At 39.0% G+C, this 21,019-nt stretch overlaps 1 protein-coding gene across 1 annotated transcript in view; it reads left to right on the top strand.

Annotated features, from left to right (window-relative positions):
* Positions 1-9: 9 nt before the first annotated feature.
* NUP210L (nucleoporin 210 like) overlaps positions 10-21,019 on the top strand; it is a 56,463-nt gene continuing 35,453 nt past the window's right edge. The window contains exons 1-12 of the mRNA XM_019713312.2: positions 10-1,124; positions 2,659-2,795; positions 8,577-8,708; positions 9,622-9,715; positions 10,292-10,442; positions 11,647-11,779; positions 12,454-12,612; positions 13,124-13,192; positions 13,705-13,811; positions 13,899-14,039; positions 18,233-18,370; positions 18,842-18,997. Of these exons, the coding sequence (XP_019568871.2) occupies positions 925-1,124; positions 2,659-2,795; positions 8,577-8,708; positions 9,622-9,715; positions 10,292-10,442; positions 11,647-11,779; positions 12,454-12,612; positions 13,124-13,192; positions 13,705-13,811; positions 13,899-14,039; positions 18,233-18,370; positions 18,842-18,997 (1,617 nt within the window). The 5' untranslated portion in view covers positions 10-924. The remainder of the gene's footprint in view (positions 1,125-2,658; positions 2,796-8,576; positions 8,709-9,621; positions 9,716-10,291; positions 10,443-11,646; positions 11,780-12,453; positions 12,613-13,123; positions 13,193-13,704; positions 13,812-13,898; positions 14,040-18,232; positions 18,371-18,841; positions 18,998-21,019) is intronic.

The raw sequence follows: 21,019 nt of genomic DNA, 5'->3' as shown, positions 1-21,019 counted from the left end.
AAAAACTGGGTCCAAAACTCGGCACTGAGATATTTCTAGTGTGTGTCCCGATATAAAACCATTTCGTTGCATCATCTGTAAAATGAAGAAATCATGTTTTATCACATAAATGTAAAGATTAGAAAGAATACTCATGGGCCAGCCCCTTTATACGTTACTTAATTTAACACTGGCATCTTTAGGGTGAGCTGTACATTTTTTACAACCGTATTCGTATAAACCAAAGTTTTATTAGGCTCTGTGCTCCTTAAACAACTTCAACAATATGTGATACTGATATATTCTATATGTGTGTGGTTTTAGTATACTGCCCCGAGACAGCCTTTGAGGTAATATTCTGTTGGATACTTGGAGAAAACAAGTTAATTTAACAAAAAGTGCACTCAGTATTTGCTTAGAGACGGGCTGTGTGAGGATAGCTTTCAAAGCTGCCTTTGAGACACCAATGCCTGGCATTTCCTGCACTCTGTCCTTGAGGCTGGACGTGAATCTGACATCGTAGTAAAAATGACAGCTCCCTTTACAACGTCCAGTTGTTTATACTCGAGACTGGAAAATTTTTCCGTTTGTAGGCATGGACCCATGCTGAATGGAAATTACTGAAAAAAGATTTTTGGCGGGGTGCGACCAGCTGCCAAATAAGGTAGGCAACAGGAGAAATGAAACTGGGAGAATTTAGTTTTGTTTTTTTTGCCTGCTTGTTTCTTACTATTAAAAAGATCTGCCATCCAATATGTAAGTGGGTGGCTGGGTTTGTGCCTAAAATTGCCGTAATGTTGGCTTGCTGGGGCATCGCATGAAATTCCCACAATTCCGAGCCAGGACGAGGCCCCGCCTCCTGCTGACGTTCCGCTCGCGGATTGGCTGACATAGGGGCTGAGGGCGTGGCCGTGGTTGAGCGGGAACCTGAACCCCGCAGTCGCCATGACTGGCTCTGGAGCCCCAACGCCCCGAGGCTCACGGCTGTTGTTGTGTCTACCTGTCCACCGCCTCCTGTTGCCGCTTCTGGGTTTGCTGGGGACCGTGGCCAACAAGCTTAACGTGCCCCAGGTGTTGCTACCCTTCAGCCGGGAGCCGGGCCGGGTGCCCTTCCTGCTGGAGGCGCAGCGGGGCTGCTACACCTGGTGAGGGGTGGGCGTCACAAGGGTGGGCGCCCCCACCCCGCCCAGTAAGGATGGGAGGGGCTCACCCAGCGTAAGACGCCACGGGAATGCTGCGTGGTCCTCGGTGCGGAGGGGCCTTCTCTGCAGGGAGGCGGGTGGGGTGTTGGGAGTGGCGTGGCCAGACCTTCCCGATGGGGCTGTCCTCGTGTGGGAGGGCGTCGGGTGATGTGGGGGCCTCATGAGGGGTGGCCACGATGGGACCCTGGCCTTGTCATTGTGTGCGTGTGTGTGTGTGTGTGTGTGATGGGAACGGTGGTCACTGGGAAGCAGCTATCGGGGCCCAGGGAAGCCGTGTGTTGGAGGCCGCAGGTGCTGGGGCTCCCCAATGTGGGGAACTTTCAATGTGAACAACGAGGAGTTCTCAAGGTCAGAGGAAATATATTTAGGAGCAGAGAGGCTCGGGTGTGAAGGTCCCCCCTAAGTAAGGTGGGGATTTTTGCTGTGATGGGATCTCAAAACCCAACTAACTGTTGTGTACTTAACTAAACACTTTGCATGTATCAACTCACAATTTTTGCAGTCTTGTGAAGTAAGTACTCTTACTCCCATTTTACATACGAGGGAACTCATACGAGGCTCAGAGACCATGAAGGATAAACTTCTTGTAATAGGAGAAGATTAATGTTGGGTGGAGATGAGGTCTGCCTAACGGAGGAGATGTTTCCGCCTAAATGAAGGTGCCCTCTGGCAGTGTGAGGACAAGGGCATGACTCCTCTCTGGGGCATGACTTTCTCACTGAGAATGGAAAGACACGATTTTCTGGTGGGAGAGGACCCAACAGTAGTTTGCGTGGTTACCTAAGGTGTGAGCAAACCTAATTGAAGTGGGCTCCAAGCTATCCGAGGGTTCATCCTACATGGAGTAGATTGTCCTGCACCATCTCCTAAGAGAAGCACTAAGGTTTGTTCAGAGTGGAAGAAGGTCATGTCCCATTTTATGAGGAAGTATAAGGGATTCACGCTTGTGAGATGACCCAGTGTGATGTTATTTCCTGACTGAGAAGGTGACGCAAGGAATCTTTCTAGCATGGAAAGCCATTGCATTCATCCATTCAAAAATATTAGTGATTTTTTTTTTAAATTGGACTCACACCTCATAATTTTGACAACGTTTCCATCTTAGATATCAGCAGCCCAATTTCTAGGATTAAAGGAAATTCATTTCTCGGTATGAGAAAGCCACATTTTCCATTATTGGAAACACAACTTCCATCCTATTTTTACACACTGAGGGAAGAATGTAACAATCTAATTTTAAATATTGAGGGAGGAGTGTAATACTCCTGTAACTTTGCTCATGGAATCATTGGGGAAAGATTCCATCTGATCAGTCTCTCCCACTTAAATCGAGTGGCTCTAAGTAATGTTTCTATTAAAGTCATCTAAATACACCTGGTAGTATGTAACATGAACAAACTGAAAGAATCTGTTCCACCAAAAGTTAATTTAACTCACTTATTCTCATTTCATACTCTTAAGCACTTTTTTCCGGCAGGCACTCCAGCCATCGTGATGCAGTAACTGTTGAGCCTTTGTACGAAAACGGCACCTTATGTTCCCAAAAGGCTGTGCTTATTACTGAATCTACCCAACCTATACGCCTCAGCAGTGTTATTCTTGCTCGAGAGATAGGTATGTTGAGAGAAAACACATTATGTAACAGTAAAATAATTGTGACATCCTATTCTGTGGCTTTTTTTTTTTTTTTTGAGAGGGTATATCTAGCACCTGGCATGGTGCCTAATACAGAGTGGAAACTCTAGTTGTTTGAATCGAGGAAGAAAGGAAGGAAATATTTATCAGAACTAGCTACGGTGTTGAGGTCTGAGATTGGTCTGGAGTGAGGCAAAAGGCAGCACAAAGAGCAGTACTTCCCACAGTGTGGTCTGTGAATATGTATCATCAGCATTGCTTGGGAGCTTGTTAGAAATGTAAATTTTCAGGCCCAACCTTAGTTCTGAATCTTGGGTGGGCCCAAAACAAGCTCTCTGGGTGACTCTCATACCCACTAATGTCTGGGAAGAACTACCCTGGTCTGTTTTAGAAATGCTATTTGTAGCCAAAACCAAAGCAGAGCTCTTTGTGTCTCTGAGTTTCTGGCACTTCATTGCCATATTTATGGGGCAGAAATATCTGTATGGCTTTTACATATTTTGGTAAATGATATACCTATACTGTTATTAAAGAGAAGAAGGTCAAGATGTTTGGTGTACCATATTTCACATGATTAAAGATGCCATCTATTGTAAAGCTATTTTTTATGTACCACTGTTATTTTATGTGACAAATTATGTTTTTCTTCATTTAGAATTTTTACTGTACACCTATTGAAGTCTTTGACTTAATTAGATGTTTATTTTTATTCTGCATCACTCTCGTGCCTAATAAAAAGGAAAGTATAAATAAGACAAACTGGTTAAGATATTCCTGAAACTACCTTAACATTTCTGCTTTATCTGAATCACTTTTTGCCTTGGAATCATCAACGTCTGTGTTTATTCCCACAGTATCTTCCTCTGTGCCACCAAGACTGTTTGTGATGCAGCATTTCTTAAAAGAATCAATTAAAAACAAAAACGCCTGAAAGCTGTAAGTATTGGACTCTTAATTGCAAATGGCTTTGCAGTTATATAGAGCTGATCTGTTTTTGTCTCCAGCTTTGGAAAGGATCCTAACACCACCTTTCCCACCCTGTCTACTTAACCATTTGGTTCCTAGGAGATAAAAAAAAAAAGTGTTTCACTGTTGTGCACCAGGTTTTCTTCCAACTGCTAATACCCATTCTACAAGTTTTGATGCTGGCCCTTTTCATGTTCTCACAACTATGTCATGATTCCTGCCTGGCCGACAGCAATTATAAGATGTCATCAGTCATAAAATCCCAATTTCAGGATGGTAAAATGTCAAAAAAATGAGTGTCTTAGAATCAATGAAATATGGTATAAGCTTCTCAAACATGAGATTCTTTGAGGACCACGTCATGCAGGCAGCTGCAATGGATAGAAAAGAATACCAAGGCCAGAAAAGAAGCGTTGCTTTGGTCCATTCCATGTGCTATTTTCAATGTAGTTACTCAAGTACATGAATTCATTCTGATGTCAAACGATTAATTCACACAATTGCTAGGAAAAATGTCAAATTGCGCTGTCAGCCTAATTTCATCTGACTTGTAAATATTCCAGAGTTAAGTATCTTTTAAATCAACCTTCCCAGTTTTGCTCTTAATACAATTGTGTACATAGATGATGGACTCTCCCAATGGTCAATGCCAGTCTGTCCTACCAGGTGCGTTTTTCACCTGATTGGGAACAGGTACTCTGGCATGGGAGTGGGGTGGGGGCAGGGAGGGAGGGGACAGTTTGAAAGGGAAGTGCCCACCTGAGAGAAATTGTCCATTCATTTGACAAATGTTTATGGAATTGCCTAGTAACTATAAGGCGTCTATAAAGGTAAAAATGTTGAAGCACCCCAGTGGTATTTAGGTACTTAGAATTGTGTTTGTTTGTGGTGATAGTGTAGTAAAGAAAATCAGTGGCTGTGACAGAGATGATGGATAGAGGTGAGAGACTTGAGGTGGGTGTACTCTATCTGGTAAGAGTGCTGGGTTTCTTTGGATTTTATTTTTGTTAGTTTTGTTTGGTTTTGACTAGGCGTTACCGCCCTTTGGTAAAACCTGCGAACAATATAGAAGCTTATAGACTGAAAAGTAAATCTTTCTCCAGTTTCATTTCTCCAAGAGGCAACCACTTCTCTGTATCCTTCCAGAGGTAGTCTATGAATATATGAATATGCCTTTTTGCAGTGTGAAATCTAGACTTTCAACCTTACGTACAGGACGGTAGAGGAATATTGGAGATAATTGTAGGTGGAAAAGCTCACATCGAGGATGAAGAATGGCTTTGGACAATTGGATGTTTCTTTTGGGGAGAGTGAAATGGGATGATCGGTACTTTCTGCACTGTGCTCAGCGTGTGGTTTAATAAACACTGATGGATTAGTTGCTGCAGTGGATTATAATTGTATTAGCAAGGGAGTTGATTTGGGAACTAGGATAGATATGAGAATCAGGGCCGCAGGAAACATTTGTCCTTTCTGCTCCCTCTTTTTTGTTGTTTTTGGCTCTGCATTCGTTTGGGTCTCTCAATCCCTGCTTCTTTCTCCTATTTTTGTTCTCCTTCCTTATTCATCTTCCTGGATCAACTCTCCTCCTGTCTATTTTCTTTCTTTGTTACCTCACTTTTGTATGGACCAGAAGTATACCCGAAGGAATAGACATATACATAAGAATATTATATTATTTAATAGAGTTATGTATTTCTTTAAAAGCAGGTAAGTAAAAAAAAAAAACACAGGTAAGTCAAGTGTTTGGTATTTTGCCTAATCACTCTCAATTTACTTATAAATCTCCCAGGTAATTTTTTTTTCTTTGTGGTCAGTGATCCTGTGTTGAAACGCTTTCTGCTATTGAAGTTTTCAGGTGGGTCAGCGCTGGTGCACAGAGCTTTTCATGCATGTGTTATGTAAGGTCATAGCTGTTTCTGTTCTGCCATTGCCCTATATATTTCTCCACAAAAGAAAGGGATTTAACTCCCCATTTAATCAGTGCTAGATTCCCGAATGCCTAATTCTTTAGTGTTTATTATCTAAGCTCACCCTTTTTCCTTCCTTTGCCACCCATGCAACACTTCCTAATAGTATATTCTACCAGCTGATCCTATGAGAGGTTCATACGCCTCTCATATTTTGGTCTTCAATTCTTTTAACGTCAGGTTCTATTCTTCAGTTGAATATTAATTCATTAGAATATTAATTTAAGTTGTTAAACATTTTATTTTAAAATAATTTTAGATTTACAGAAGAGGTGCAAAGATAGTACAAAGAGTTCCTGTATACCCTTCACCCAGTTTCCCCTGATGTCCCACCCAAGTCCCTCTTTCTTCTAGGAGCCAATCCAAGATACCACATTACTAAGCTAAGTTGTCACGGTTCCTTTGTCTCCTCTGATCTGTGACAGTTTCTGTTTTTCTTTGTCTTTCATGACCCTGACACTTTAAAGAGTGTTGGTCAGGTATTTTGTAGCATGTCTCGCAGTTTGGGTTTGTCTGATGTTTTCTCTTGATTAGACTGTTTTCTCTTGACTAGATTTTTAGGAAGAAGCTCATAGAAGTGAAAAGCCCTTCTCATTGCATTGTTTCGTGGCTGCCATGATATCCACACGATTGATCACTGCTGATGTTAACCTTGATCCCTTGGTTAGGGTTGCGTCTGTCGGGTTTCACTGTGAAGTCACCATTTTTCTCTGTCCACGTGCTAGTCACTAAAAATGATCACCACTTCCAGTCCACATTCAAAGGAAGAGAAATTAAGCTTCAGCTCCTGCAGGGAGGAGTGTCAAAGAATTTGTGGGCATAGTTAAAACCACCACAGTAATTAATATATATTTGGGGAAACACTTTGATATATCCTGTTTCTCTTTAAAGTTTCACCCACTGATTTTAACATTTCTTCATGAACCTTGCCTGTAGAAATTACTACTGTGGTATTTTAATGGTGATTTTCTTTTTCCCTCATTCCTTCCATACTTGTTAAATAGCATTCTTCTGTAAGGAAGATACCTTACATCTTACAGATAACTTCTCAATTATGTATTCATTCATTATACGTGAATGGATGTTTGTTTTGCTTTTGGTTTATAATCCAATACAATCATAATTTATTTTGTTAACTCCACTTTTTCCAGCCTTGGCAGTTGGGCGCTCTTTCATGTTGGCCCCTGTGTCCTTTGGATTTGCCCTCGTCTTAATTCACTAATTAACTCATTCATTCATTCATTTTAGTGCTTTCTTCGTTTTTATCACTGCAAGATGAGCCAGACACATCTTGTGTTTTCCCTGCCCAGCCATTTCCTCCAGGAATCCTGGTTCTTTTTGTTAGAGAACTATGTTTACAAAGCAAGGTGAGGATGGCAGTGTGCCTGTCACTACTGGAGTGTCACTGCCCTCTCAGCAGGGCTAGGAAATACACGTATATATACTACCCCACATAGACACACATGTTGGTATTTATTTCGGTATCTGTCTACATATGTATTAAAATAAATGTGAGCTAATACTGATTTCTTTGGTTCTAATCCTGCATCACAGGGTAACTTCTTTCTCTGACAGTGTGAAACCTGGCACTTATCATCTATAATCTATATTTTCTTATTTGGTGAAACCTAGTATAAATCTCAAGTGATTTCAGGATAATTGATTCCGTTTTTATGTTTCTTGTGAAAGTAAGTACAGCTTTCACTGCAGTAGCATATTTTGATGCTCCTTAGCCTTTTTTGAGGGGCATTTACCTGCATTATCTGATAAACACGCTCCTTCAATTTAAAAATTCCATAAACGCAGATTCACAGCTAGGGACAGAGTTTACCCCTGATGTCCATTAGTAATTTTGGGTATTACGGTGGTAGTTAATTTGCTTTTTGTTTCTTGAAGGTGAAGCTACAACTGAAAATGTATAATTACAACAGCAGAATTGGGTGGCTATGTAGTTCTCTAATACATGGTAAACGTGATAGGGAGGGAGGGAGAGAATATTGTTAAAAGACAGTACAAAACAATTTTTATTTCATCCTCATTCTGTACCATTTCAGTTTGTGTGTATGAATTTTGTTATGGCTTTATTGACTAGAACTCTAGTTGGGTCTAATACATGGTTCCCAGGCTTTTAAATCTCATGGTCCAGAGGGAAAAATAATTGAAAAAATAAAAATTTTTTGGCAGGACTGACATATGGTTGCTATCATTTTACTTTCATAAATACATTTGTAAAACTCTATTACCATAATTTCATAAAAGGAAAAACATTTTAACACTTCAAAAGATAGAATGTAAGCATAAAATATAGAGGGTGGGGGGGTGGGAGATGAGGGTAAGGGGGATCAAATATATGGTGATGGAAGGAGAACTGACTCTGGGTGGTGAACACACAATGGGATTTATAGATGATGTATTACAGAATTGTACACCTGAAATCTATGTAATTTTACTAACAATTGTCACCCCAATAAATTTTTAAAAACAGAAAAAAAAGAATAAAGTATATTCCATTAAAGTGGATAAGTTTAGTTACTCTCTATTTTAAAATTATTTTTCTCATTTTTCCATGGATGAATGAAAACATCATTCTAGACCAGTGTTTGGGAGCCAGTGGTCTAGTGTTTCTTATTATAAACAGAAGTTCTTGCATTTTGTTATTATGCTGTTTTCTTCCACAGGTTGAAAGCAACTGTTACAGCCTTTCTTTTTTTTTTTTTTTTGCCTTTCTTTTTCATACTATTTAGAATAAGCTTCTGAGTGTTTGAGCCATTTAATAGATTCATGACCCGTTGAATTAAATTCTCAGTGTTTGGGTTCATTGTAGTGACCGACCATGAGCTGCGCTGTGATGTTAAGGTTGATGTGATAAACAGCATTGAAATTATATCTCGGGCCCGGGAGCTCTATGTAGACGACTCACCCCTGGAACTGATGGTGAGGGCGCTGGACGCTGAAGGTAAAGAACTTCAGAGGATTCCACAAAATTACTTACAACACAGTAAAACTCCTTTGTGTTTAGTACCGGGAAACAGCAACCTGAGAGATAAAAATAGATTGGAAATGACATTTATTTTCTCAGATGAAGCTCATGTACATGAGGAATTAATAACTTTGAATGTAGTTCAATGCAATAGCTAATGCTTTCATAAAATTGTCCTGCTACCATTAATTGTTGGTTATCTCAGAAGTGTTCTTAAACATCCAACTTCTGCCATTTAGCTTCTGCTGATGGTCCCTTGATCAGCAATTAACATTTTTTGGAATTTATTGCGAGCCCTGTTTTGGTCAATCTACTTCCTATTGGCCAGGAGAATGAAATGTAAACCTGTGAAAAAGTTTCAGAATTTTATCTTTCTTGAGCCTGATTTTATATTGCGTTTAATATACTGTGCTAATGTTGTAATATGATATTCCAAACATTTAAATGTAGTGCCTCTTTCTAAACTATTTAGTAAAGAGTAACTTTTCAAATCTGAAAAATGGAAGTATTAGAAATATTCTAGAATCTCATTTTTATAAAAATTGTTGTTGAAGGGACCAGGATTTCGGCATTCCTGTCAACCCTGAGGTAGACTGTAAGCTGGCCTTTACGTAGAAAGAAACAGCAGAAGTGGCATAATTTTTGTCAATCAGAAATCAATCAGCTTGAGTCCTTTTTAGTTTCAGAAGCTTGTGTAGCACTAACACTTAGACTGTTTGTGCAGGGATCTTCTTAGTATATGTTTTCATTCATTACAAATTCATTTTCTATTTGTTAATGAAAGAGGCCTAAACATACTTTTCTCGTTAGGTTTCCCTTTCTTGTTAAAGATACCTGAATGTTTTTGAATATGTGATTCTGTCTTGTCTGCTTTCGGCTTGTTCTGCAGGAAATACTTTTAGTAGTTTGGCAAGAATGATGTTTGAATGGAGCGTTGCCCAGGATAACGAATCAGCAAAAGAAGAGCTGTCTAGCAAAATTAGGTAACCTTGAAACCAAACAAACCGTGTGACTTTGAAGGGGGCGTCTACCTTTGGGGCACACTGAATGGCAACTGTTTGTGTGGACCTTGATGCTCCTGTTGTCTGGACTTTTTTGGAGCAGTTAAATTCACCGTGGGGAAATGTCTTCAGTATAGTGTGGATATAGGCCACAGTAAGGTCTGGATGTAGGTACCTTTATGGTAGCTTCATTTGAGCCACTGCAAAGGAGTTCATGAACTCAGGATTAGACAGCTATTTGAGTCAGGTGTGTTTTCTGGCCGTTTTCTTGTTCAGGCTGTCTGCACAGGCCGAAATACAGTGAGTGGAAAATAGTGTGAAACTTTTGTCTTTAGTACCAAGAAAAAGCTCTTCGACGTTCCAGTTTTTAGTCCCACAACAGTTTTAGCCACAGGCACATTAAATATTTTTCTTCTGTCTAGTCCTTGGGAAAACAAATTTTAGAACTTTTTACATATATAGACATTTAAAGAGACTCTGCTTAAAGTCTCCCAGGGTCTTTTGGAAGAGGACTGATTGTTTGATTCTACTAGAAACAAACTTATTTTATCTCTTTAGGATTCTAAAATACTCTGAAGCAGAATATTCTCCCCCAGCCTATATAGCTGAGATGGAAAAAGAAGAGAAACAAGGAGACATAATTTTGGTGTCTGGGATTAGAACTGGTGCTGCTGTAGTAAAAGTTCGAATTTATGAACCATTCTATAAGGTAAAAAGTTTGTGCTATAAACTTTCATTTAATAGCCTCACCTACAGGAAATGTAGTTTCTTATGTTTATCTATAGTAGAAACCCTCTAACCTGATGTGATTTGGGCCAGTAGTTGATCGTTTAATTGAAAAAGTCAATTGAGGTAAACATACAAAAAAAAAAGTTTTCTTTCTTAACCATATTATTATCTAATTATAATTACAAATACAACTGGTGTTTTCTGTTAAAACATATAAATGCATTTTATTCACCAATCCTTTGGTGTAGGTCTAAGACCTTTCTTTGACCACGCCTTTGCTGGAAGAAATATGCATACTCTTTCTTACATAGATTACAATTTCTAGTTTCTCTTTTCATTTTCATTTTTCGTTTCATTTTATAGTCAAGTGAAAAATTAGACATGTGAAGCAATTTGAGTACGGACTTCTGTATTTTTCAAGGATTTTTTCCCCAATCTTTTACATTTTTCACCTACACCTAATTTGATAGCCGCACATTTTTGCAGCTTGTCTTGAACTCCTTTTCAAAATGTTTTAGAGTTTTTTGTAGAAACAACAGCTCTCTTTTTGCAATCATGGTTAATTTTTTTAATGGAATTATCATTAAAAGTGTAACTGGCACAAATAGGTTTGGGGAAAACAAATGTCTTTTGGTGAGTATTTAATGCAAGTATCAGGGACACCAGCGTGTAGACATCCTAGAGATCAGCTGCTCACCTTGTGTGGGTCAGCCTTCACAAGGATCCCTGTTCAACGGAACAGAGAGGAACATTCTGCAAAGTCCATTCGCTGGAGGTTCATTAAAAGAATTTCTGGCACAGCAATCGTCTTACCTTTTCTGTCATTTCAGCATACTTGTCTTTTTATTTACCTCCTTTTCTCCTTTAGGAGACTTGTCATTTTCTATTCTTGGTTTGAGTGACTTAGAAAATTAGTAAATGATTTAGAAAGTTAATATGGTATTCAGATTGATGATCATTTTTCTTTTTTTTTTGTACTTTTTTTCTTGCTTTTCTTTTTCATGATCATTTTTTAAGGCTAATTGAAATTATGACTTGTGATTAGGAAAGTATTTTTTAATCTTTATAAAATATTTTAGAAGAAACTTGTAAGAGATAAACTTTTAACAAGGAAGGTGGCCTTGAAGATTTTGCCTCAAGTTTGGAAACTTTGGGTTTTGTTTCTTTTTCCCTTCCTCTTTTAGAAAGTGGCAGCAGCATCGATCCGTCTGCTTGTTTTGGAGAATATATTTCTTATACCATCCCATGATATTTATCTCTTAGTAGGAGCATATATTAAATACCGAGTTGCAAAAATGGTTCAGGGAAGAGTGATAGGTAAGGTGATTTATCTTTTCCTAAGACTAACATTTCTCAAATCCTTTCTGCTGACAAAAGAAGCAACTCCACATGTATGCAAACTACTTTTTGTGTGTTTTCAGATTGTGTGGTATTCTTGCATTGCTGTACTAGAGCTAACAGTGCGCAGAGATGGTCCTCGTATCTTAATCAGATTAAATGCTATCGTTTGGCTGTGTAGCTCCCGCGGCCATAGACATCTGAATTCTCTATTAAAACAACAACCAAAAACTTACTAGCTTTTGTAGGGCAAGTGAAGAAACTTTACCGAAAGGGACTTGAACGATCTTTGCAAGGAAACTCAGTTCCTTAACTGAAAACCTAATACTCTATTGACCCCAAAAGTCCCATTGAGTTTAAAGAGTGTGCATTAACATGAATCCTTTCCTAACTTTCCTGTAGGGCTTCCTCCTGCTACTCTCAGTTCACTGGTTTGTAAGAAGACAGGCAGTGCCAACAACAAACTCATATGTTATCCCCAACTCCAAATGGCTGGCTACATGTAGAAATGCATCATAGTGGGAAGAAAATGAGAAGCAGATCATACTCTCACTTTGGCTTGCTTCTGATTTTCCTCTTATAATCCAACAATGCATCATTGTCTGTGGGAACGGTTGCTCACATTACATGTATGTATCTTTCATGTCTTACAGAGGTGGGATTTCCCCTGGAATATTATACACTGGAATTGCAAGACCATAGAGTTGCATATACTGAGTCTCTTTCTGGGAAAGTGGCTTTACTGGATGAGAAAACAGCCATGGTGACTGCCGTCCAACTGGGCCAAGCTAATCTTATCTTTGTCCATAAGAGTATCCTTTTGTTCACATTTGAGCTGCCAACCTGCCTTTCCCTGAGAAAACAGTTTGGTATTGAAGATTTGCTGCAGATAATAGAAAATGAATTAGTGGTTTTAAGAAAAGGGATGGCACGCTGTGCCCCTCCTTCCCCCTCGTCACCACTGTTCCATCCTTCAGCCAGAGACATGCCCCTTTGTCCTGCCTTCCATAGGGCTCCTATGTAAGAATTGATTCGGAGAAAAGATTCTGCACCTAAATGAATATTAAAAGCATGGAGCATGATCTTTTTTCTCTCATTCCATCTTCGTCAAATTTGAAATTCAAGAATACCTGATTCCCGTGATTACTGAGTCCCTCAGACTTTCCTCAGAAGCTTACACATTTAAGTTTTTCCTTTTCAAAGGATAGCAAAAGATAGAATTTTTTTTGGTGGGTTGTTACTATTTTTTTTTTTCCTTTCGTAGCTCACCGTTCTCTTTTCGACCAACTCTGGCTCATAAGATTTCCTTAAGCAAAAATGAAGATGTCCACATGCGATCTGTGTCCGGGCTCCCAAACTGCACCATATATGTTGTAGAACCTGGATTTTTAGGTATTTTGAGAGAATGGTTTTCTGAAAGCTAAATAGCTTAAACTATTTCACTAAAATGAATGCACTAAAAACTAGAGCGCGTCTTTAACTTTCATTTTAAGACCTAATTAATTTTTAAACTCACCCGTTGACATGTTTTCTCACATTGTTCTATTTAAATACTATCTGCAAAAGTGAAGCATCTTGAAACAGATTGTGAAAAAATATAAAGATCCACGTAATACAGTGTTAGGTTAGGAAAAGAGACTTGATACAAGGAAAAGGAATCCCGATGTCCTCAGGCCACACGAAACAACCAGTGTGACTGAAAGAAGCTAAAATCTTGCCTGACACGTTGTGAATGAGCACAATTGGGGTTTGGTTTTGTACAGATATAAGTGAGAGTGTTTATACCCGAGCTAAGTGAAGCCAGGATCTTTGAAACCCCAAATTATTATGCAATTTGATAGAGTGAACTAAAGGACCTACTTTGGAAGCTTTTCTAATGTTTTTGTTTCTTGATGTGTGTGTAGGTTTCACCGTCCAGCCTGGAGACCGGTGGAGTCTAGAGGTGGGGCAGGTGTACACCATTACAGTAGAAGTGTTTGATAAGAGCAGCACAAGGGTCTACATCTCAGATGTGAGTCTCTCGTTTGTATTTTCCTAGCCCCTTGTATGAAAAAAAAATCTCTTCAGGTTTGTTGTTGCTATGGGGCTGATTTTTCAGAATCTCAGGATTATGTCCCAGTTCCTCGCGGAGTACTTTGAAGAGCAGCTAACCACTGTGAATGGATCTTACCATGTAGTGAAAGCCCTGAAAGATGGCGTCGTGATGATAAATGCATCCTTGACCTCCATCATTTACCAGGTAGGACTTAAAGGGACGGTCTTGGAATCCTGAGGACACTGGTGAGCCTGGGCTGACTACTTGATTTGCAAGCAGACTGGTGGTATATCTCACCTTTATCTTTCACAAAAATAAAAAAGAAACGGATTGACAGGACACTTAGTTCACACCTCTTACATTTTCCGTTCCGGCCTTTGTTATTGCACATAGCTGTGTTTGTGGTCGTTGTGTATTTAATATCATTTGAGGTTCCTTTAAAAAATTATTTCATATGCACATTTCCAGGTGTCAGCAGCTCCACAGAGTACTTCCTTTCTATTCTAAAAACCCAAAGGGTTAATCCTGCCAATTTATTTAACCATGGCATCAACACTGAATTTTTGCATTATTTTCAGTTTTTTACTATTGCAAATGACATAACTGGGTATTTTTGTGTAACTTTTTTCCTTTTGATTAATTTTCATACGGTATGCTACCAGAAACAGAATTAATGAGTAAGGAGATAAGGAATGAATCAGTTTCTAATACCGCTAAAATATATTTTAACAGCCTGCCAAATTCGTTTCCCTCTCCCAAGCCTCCTTTTTCTCCACTTACCCTTTCACCCCGTTGTTTAAGACAAAAATCCCGAGAGTCGCCCTTGACGTTGCCCTCTCCCTCACCTTCTGTGCCAGGCCGGTTCTTCTAACAGTCTCTCAAGCCCGTTTCTAGCTGTCTCTCACCTGGACTTCCTCAGTAGCTTAACTGGGTATTCCTACCTCGAGTAGTGCCCCTGGCTGGAATGATATTCCCCACATCTTACAAATTATGTGTTTACTGTTTCAATTCCTTTGGTGGCTTCCCGTTGGCTTGAAGGTAAATGTTAAACTTCTCAACATGGTTTTATGAGACCCTCTTTGACAGATCACAAACTGGTGACCTGCAGACTATCTTGATTTGTAGTCTGATTTTTTTACTTTGTCATGTTTCTTTTTAATTGGGAAGTTTCAAATAAAACTCAAGATTTCTGATTCTTTATATTATATGAAAATGTGACAGTGACGAGCTAGAATAGATAGTAGCTATGCCATTTAAACTACACTTTTTAGCCGGCTGCGTTTCCTGACATTCCCTGTTATTTTCTACTTAGCTGAGTAAACCTGTTTCGGTTATCTGTTTGGTACCTGCAGACCTTTGAGTTTGTCACTCTACCGAAATGACCGGCCCCTGCCAACCTCTCAGACTCAGGTCTTGTCACTTCCGCTTTCTCACAGTCCAGCCACACTGAACTTTTCGTTTCTCGAAATGCCTTGTTCCTTTTTACCTCTAAGTTTTATTTTCATGTGTTTATTTTCATTTTTATAAACACATATAGTTCCTCTTTTGTCTGCAACACTTTCTCCCTACTCAGTGCATAAGTCCGGCTTAAACATCAGCTCCTCAGGCAGGTTTTCCCCTTTCGTATGTTCTCAGGGCTCCCTGCACTGCTTGGGTCATACTATTCATCATAGTTTATTGTTCTTATTTGCTTCCATCATCACATCATAAACTTCGAGGGCAATGACGTGTCTATTTTGCTCACCACTGTTGCCCTCACATATAATAGAATGAATGACATATAGTTGGTACAAATAAGTATTTGTTAAATGAATGGTGTTTGGCTCAGTTATGGTCAGGTATAGATCTACATTCATTATTAAAATAGATCCGTTTTTTTCAATAATATTTAACACGCAGTGATTTTTTATTTTATCCATTGTTATGGTACTTCTGGCAGTTCGATCTTATTCTGGAATCACTCTTCAATCCCACAGGTCTTACTCTGTAAAAAGTATTATGTTTTAAAAGCTGAACTCACCCTTACTCCTTTAAAAATTGTTTTTATTTTTGATATTTTTTTGCCTTAGCTCGACTGTTTCTCAAATTCAAATTTGGTCCGGAGATTTTAATTGACATCTATCATACTCTTAATTCAGTGAGGTTAGAGACAAGTCTTGAGTTTTACTAGTTTCCTTGGTATCTAGTCAAAAGTTCTCCCAGTTCTCCCAATAGTGACATCTTATATAACTGTAGTACAATAGAAAAATCAGAAAATTAACATTTGACCAATGCTATTGGACTTCAGACCTTAGTCAATTTTTTTATTAGTTTCAGGTGTACAAAGCAACATAATAGTTAGACATTTACATCCCTCATAAAGTGATAACACACCTCCCCCAATCTACTACCCCTCTGACATCTTATAAGGAAGTTATTACAATACAATTGACTACCTTCTTTATGCTGTACTCCACCTCCCGTGACTACACACACACACACACACACACACAGATGAGGTCGGACATTTAAGTACGCAAACCTCTCCTAGAAAAAGTGCTACATACCTCATTGCTGAATATCACTATGGTCACCTTCGAAGTAACTCCCCTTGGGAACCTATGCACCGATGCCAGTGCCTAGTCCACCCTTCAAAGCAATTTTGGAACTCTTTTTCTGGAATGGCCATCAGAGCTGTCATCGTATTACCCTTGATATCCTGAATGTTATCAAAATCTCTTCCTTTCAATATTTCCTTTCTGTTTGGATAAAGAAAGAAATCGCTGGGGACCAGATCAGGAGAGTAGGGAGGGTGTTCCAATATGGTTATGTGTTTACTGGCTAAAAACTCCCTCACAGACAGTGCCATGTGAGCTGGTGCAGTGTTGTGATGCAAGAGCCATGAGTTGTAGGCGAAAAGTTCAGGTTGTCTAACTTTTTCACGCAGCCTTTTCAGCACTTCCAAGTAGTAAACTTGGTTAACTGTTTGTCCAGTTGGTACAAATTCATAATGGATAATCCTTCTGATATCAAAAAAGGTTAGCAACATTGTTGCGACAAGTTTGCAAATTTAATTGTCAGACCTTGTGTGTGTGTGTGTGTGTGTGTGTGTGTGTGTGTGTGTGTATTACAGTTGACATACACTATTATTCTACATCAGCATCAGGTGTACAGCATATTGGTTAAGCATCGACACAGCCTATGAAGTGATCCCCCTGATAAGTCCAGTGCCCACCTGGCACCTACATAATCTATACAACACTGTTGATTATATTCCTCATACTGTATTTCACATCCCCGTGACGATACTGTGCCCACTAATTTGCTCGTTCTAATCCCTTCACATTCTCCTCCATCCCTTCCCCACTCCCATCTAGCAACCAGCAGTTTGTTTTTTCTATATCTCTGAGTCTATTTCTGTTTTGTTTGCTCATTTATTCTTTTCTTTAGATTCCACATGTAAGTGAGATCATATGGTATTTGTCTTTGTCAGTCTGAGTTATTTCACTTAGCATAATATTCCCAAGGTCCATCCATATTGTTGCAAATGGTAAGATTTCATTCTTTTTTACAGCTGAGCAATACTCCATTGTATAAATGTACAGTTCCTTTTTCCAGTCATCTATCGATGGGCCTTTCAGTTGTTTCCGTAGGTTGGCTATTGTGAATAGTGCTGCCACAAACATAGGGGTGGACCTTAGTCAGTTTTTACATATACTCGTGTGTGTGTGTGTGTGTGTGTGTGTGTAGGAGGTCTGTGCAATTTCTGCCCATGGATAGATTCATGTAACTGCACCATCATCCTGATATAGAACTGTTCCATCACCACAGAGGAAATCTTTGTACTATCCTGTTACAGTCACACCCATTCCTCCTGCCCCTTCCCTGTCCCCGGGCATTTGATCCCCCAAACCCTGCTCTTGGTTTTCAGCAGGAGAGGAATATCTTACCCCAGCATCTTTCATTTTTTGTATTTTTCAATTATAGTTGACATTCAATGTTATTTTATATTAGTTTCAGTACCCCAACATCTTTAAATGTTCTCTTTCTTTTCTTCTGAATAGCTGGTAACATCCCTTTGCCTTTACAGTTCATGTACTCAACTGATGGATGTCCAAGAGCCTTTCTGAAACTATGATTTCCTTCCCTGTGTTGATAAAACTCTTTTATTTCAGGAAATTTTACCACTTTCCCTGATTGTGATACTTATTTTGGGTCTAGCAAAATCCCTTTCATTATTATTGAACCATAGTAGCTTTGCTCTTTTAATGGATAGGAACATTTATTGTTTCTTTTATAAATAGAAACTGGATGAGTAATTCATTAGCACGCCATTTTGCTGATGTTTTTAATATGAACGTGTATCGTAAGAACAATCCTTATAAGATCTATTTTGCTCCTTTTCTCTGCTCTCATAGAATAAAAATATTCAGCCTATAAAGTTTCCAATCATACATCAGCAAGAAGTGAAGATTTATTTTCCCATCAAGCTTACACCCAGCTTTCTGACTTTTCCTCACCATCCTATGGGAATGTTATATCGTTATAAAGTGCAGGTATGGTGTCCTATAATAGGAGAATTCACAAAGAGGCAAGTTAGTTTCTCTGACAGCTTAATTTATTGAAATTTGGCTAATGTTAAATTTTATTTCCCCCCAATCCTAATAGTATAACTCAGTTTTGGGTGACAACCAGATCATGCTCTTGCATGCTGTCATCCCAATAAGGCTTAGTTTACGTTCTGTCGCTCTTCCGTATAGCCTTTCCTTATGAATTTTATAAAGTTTTTTCAAGCTCCCTTGTGCCCCTTTTTTGAATTTTGTGACATTGCCATTATTACAGAACCTCCTTTTAGCATTTCCCTCGCCCATTTCTACTATAGCTTCACAGTTTCTTCATGTGTCCAGAAATAATTTATTATATATTGTTGTTATTTTTTAAATGTTATTTTACCAGATTTTACGGCTTCACTTAAATTACATTTTTCCTCTTGTAGTAATTAAATGTAAGGCTGTATTTTTTCACAGGTACAAGGTGGCAGTGGCAATTTCACCTGGACCTCTTCTAATGAAACAGTGGCCATGGTAACCACAAAAGGAGTGGTAACGGCAGGTCAGGTCAGGGGCGACAGTACTATTTTGGCCCGAGATGTACAAAATCCCTTTCGATATGGAGAAATGAAGGTAAACAACTCTCCAGAGCACCTTCTTATCCCCCGAGACACTGCTGTCTAAATTTAAGTACAGTAACACATTTAAAAATTTTTCCTGGTCCAAACTGGCTGTTTAAAAATGATGCTCAAATTCAGTCTGGAAGTACATATTCCTTAAATATTCCTAGACCTGGGTTGAGTCCTGCTTCACTTAATAGCCAGTTATTTAATGTCTATGTTTCTTTATCTCTAAAATGGGGGTAATGATAGTCTCACCTCAAAAAGTTATTATCAGAATTAAACTAGATAACATTTACCCCAAGGCTTGGAATATAGTCAATAATTAATGTTATCTATTTTTATTATTGTATTTTGTTATTATTATCATATATATGACCTTTACAATAACTTTATTTCTAGTCTCATATTTTTGTTTGTCAATCTTGTTCCTAAAAGATTGAAAACTTTTTTTTCTGTATTATATAACCATTTTTCTGTTTTTCTCCCACTTTTGATGTATGTTAATATATATTATTCCCTGCAGGACTTAGCATTTTGAACATTTATTGAATAAATGGGCATTTAACTCCATACTAGGTATCGTAGGACATTTAAAGAAATATAATAACATATCCCTACTTTAAAGAATCTAAAGTCTAACTAGGAAGATATATTCGCGTGAAAAGTTAAGTAACATTTTAAGGAAATGATACGTGAGGTATTTTAAAGAAGTATATGATTGAGAGTTACTTGAATTGTGTAGTGAAAGTACTGTTAGTTTATAAGAGAAAAATCCTGTGGATGTGACTGGTTGGAGACTATCATGAAGAGATGGGAATTCAAACAGTCTTTGCTGGAGCCACACGGAGCCCTAAGGGTCAAACTCAACCTGCTGCCTTTCGGTAAATAAAGTCTGATCAGAGCACAGCCACCTTTGTTCATTTACGTATTGTCTATAGCTGCTTGCAAGTCCCAACTACAGAGTTGGGTAGTTGCCACAGAGACCTTGTGGCCTCCGAAAGCCTAAAATATTTGCGGTCTATCCTTTTACGGAAAACATTTGCTGACCCCTGCTGTAGACAGTAGGGAACCAACACAAGTTTTTAATAATGCCGATAATGTGGTAAAGTCTGTGTCTAGAAAGATACCTATTTTTACAGTCAGACGATAGCTGTGTTTCACACAAGGAACAAGAGATAGTTGCTGCTGCTGTATACTAGTAAAGTAAAAGGGACTGAAGGGGAAAGTGAAGGCACAGTGACCAGTTAACCTGAGCTAATGACATGGGATTGAGAAGAAAGGGGAGGGGACAAATTGAGGGTTGTTTTAGACTTAGCTTTAGTGAGATTTGATGCCCTGTGGGGTGGGAAAAAGTGAAAGATTTAAAGACACAGAGGTTTCTAGCTCTGGCAGCTGGGTGGATAGGAAGCACAAAAACAGGAAAAAGAAAAAGGATGGTGGTGAATCCAGCTTGGGGTACATTTAGTGTGATTCACCTGTGGAGCATCCAGGTGAGTGTTTGTAATTGGAAATAGGGGCTGAAGTACAATTGAAAGATTAGGACTGGAGAGAAATATTTCGTGTTATCAGCATTTGGTTGGTCATTGAAGTTTTGGAACTGGATAGATTTCTCAGGAAGGGCGCATAGAGTCAGAGGAAAAGATGTCACTCTAAGGGACATAAGCAGAGTAAGAGGAACTCACAGAAGAAACATGGAACGTGACAAAAAAGACTGCCTTAGTCTGTCCGGGCAGCTATAACAACATACCATAGGTTTATAAACAACAGACTTTATTTCTCGCAGATTTGGAGGCTAAGAAGTCCAAAATCAAGGCACCAGCAGATTCAGTGTCTGGTAAGGGAAAGCTTCCGGGTTCATAGACGGCTGTCTTTTTGCTGTCACCTGACATGGCTGAAGGGAGCTCTGTGGAGTCTCTTATAAAGGCAATAATCCCATTTATGAGGCCCCCCGCCCCCATGACTTATTCACCTCCCAAAGGTCTCACCTCCTGACACCGTTGAGATTTCAACATATGCCTTGTGAGGGGACACA

The sequence above is a fragment of the Rhinolophus sinicus genome, linkage group LG14, assembly GCF_036562045.2.
Source record: "Rhinolophus sinicus isolate RSC01 linkage group LG14, ASM3656204v1, whole genome shotgun sequence".
Classification (NCBI taxonomy): Eukaryota; Metazoa; Chordata; class Mammalia; order Chiroptera; family Rhinolophidae; genus Rhinolophus; species Rhinolophus sinicus.
Note: the sequence above shows the minus strand (reverse complement) of the source record. Positions and strands in the feature narration are given on the sequence as shown.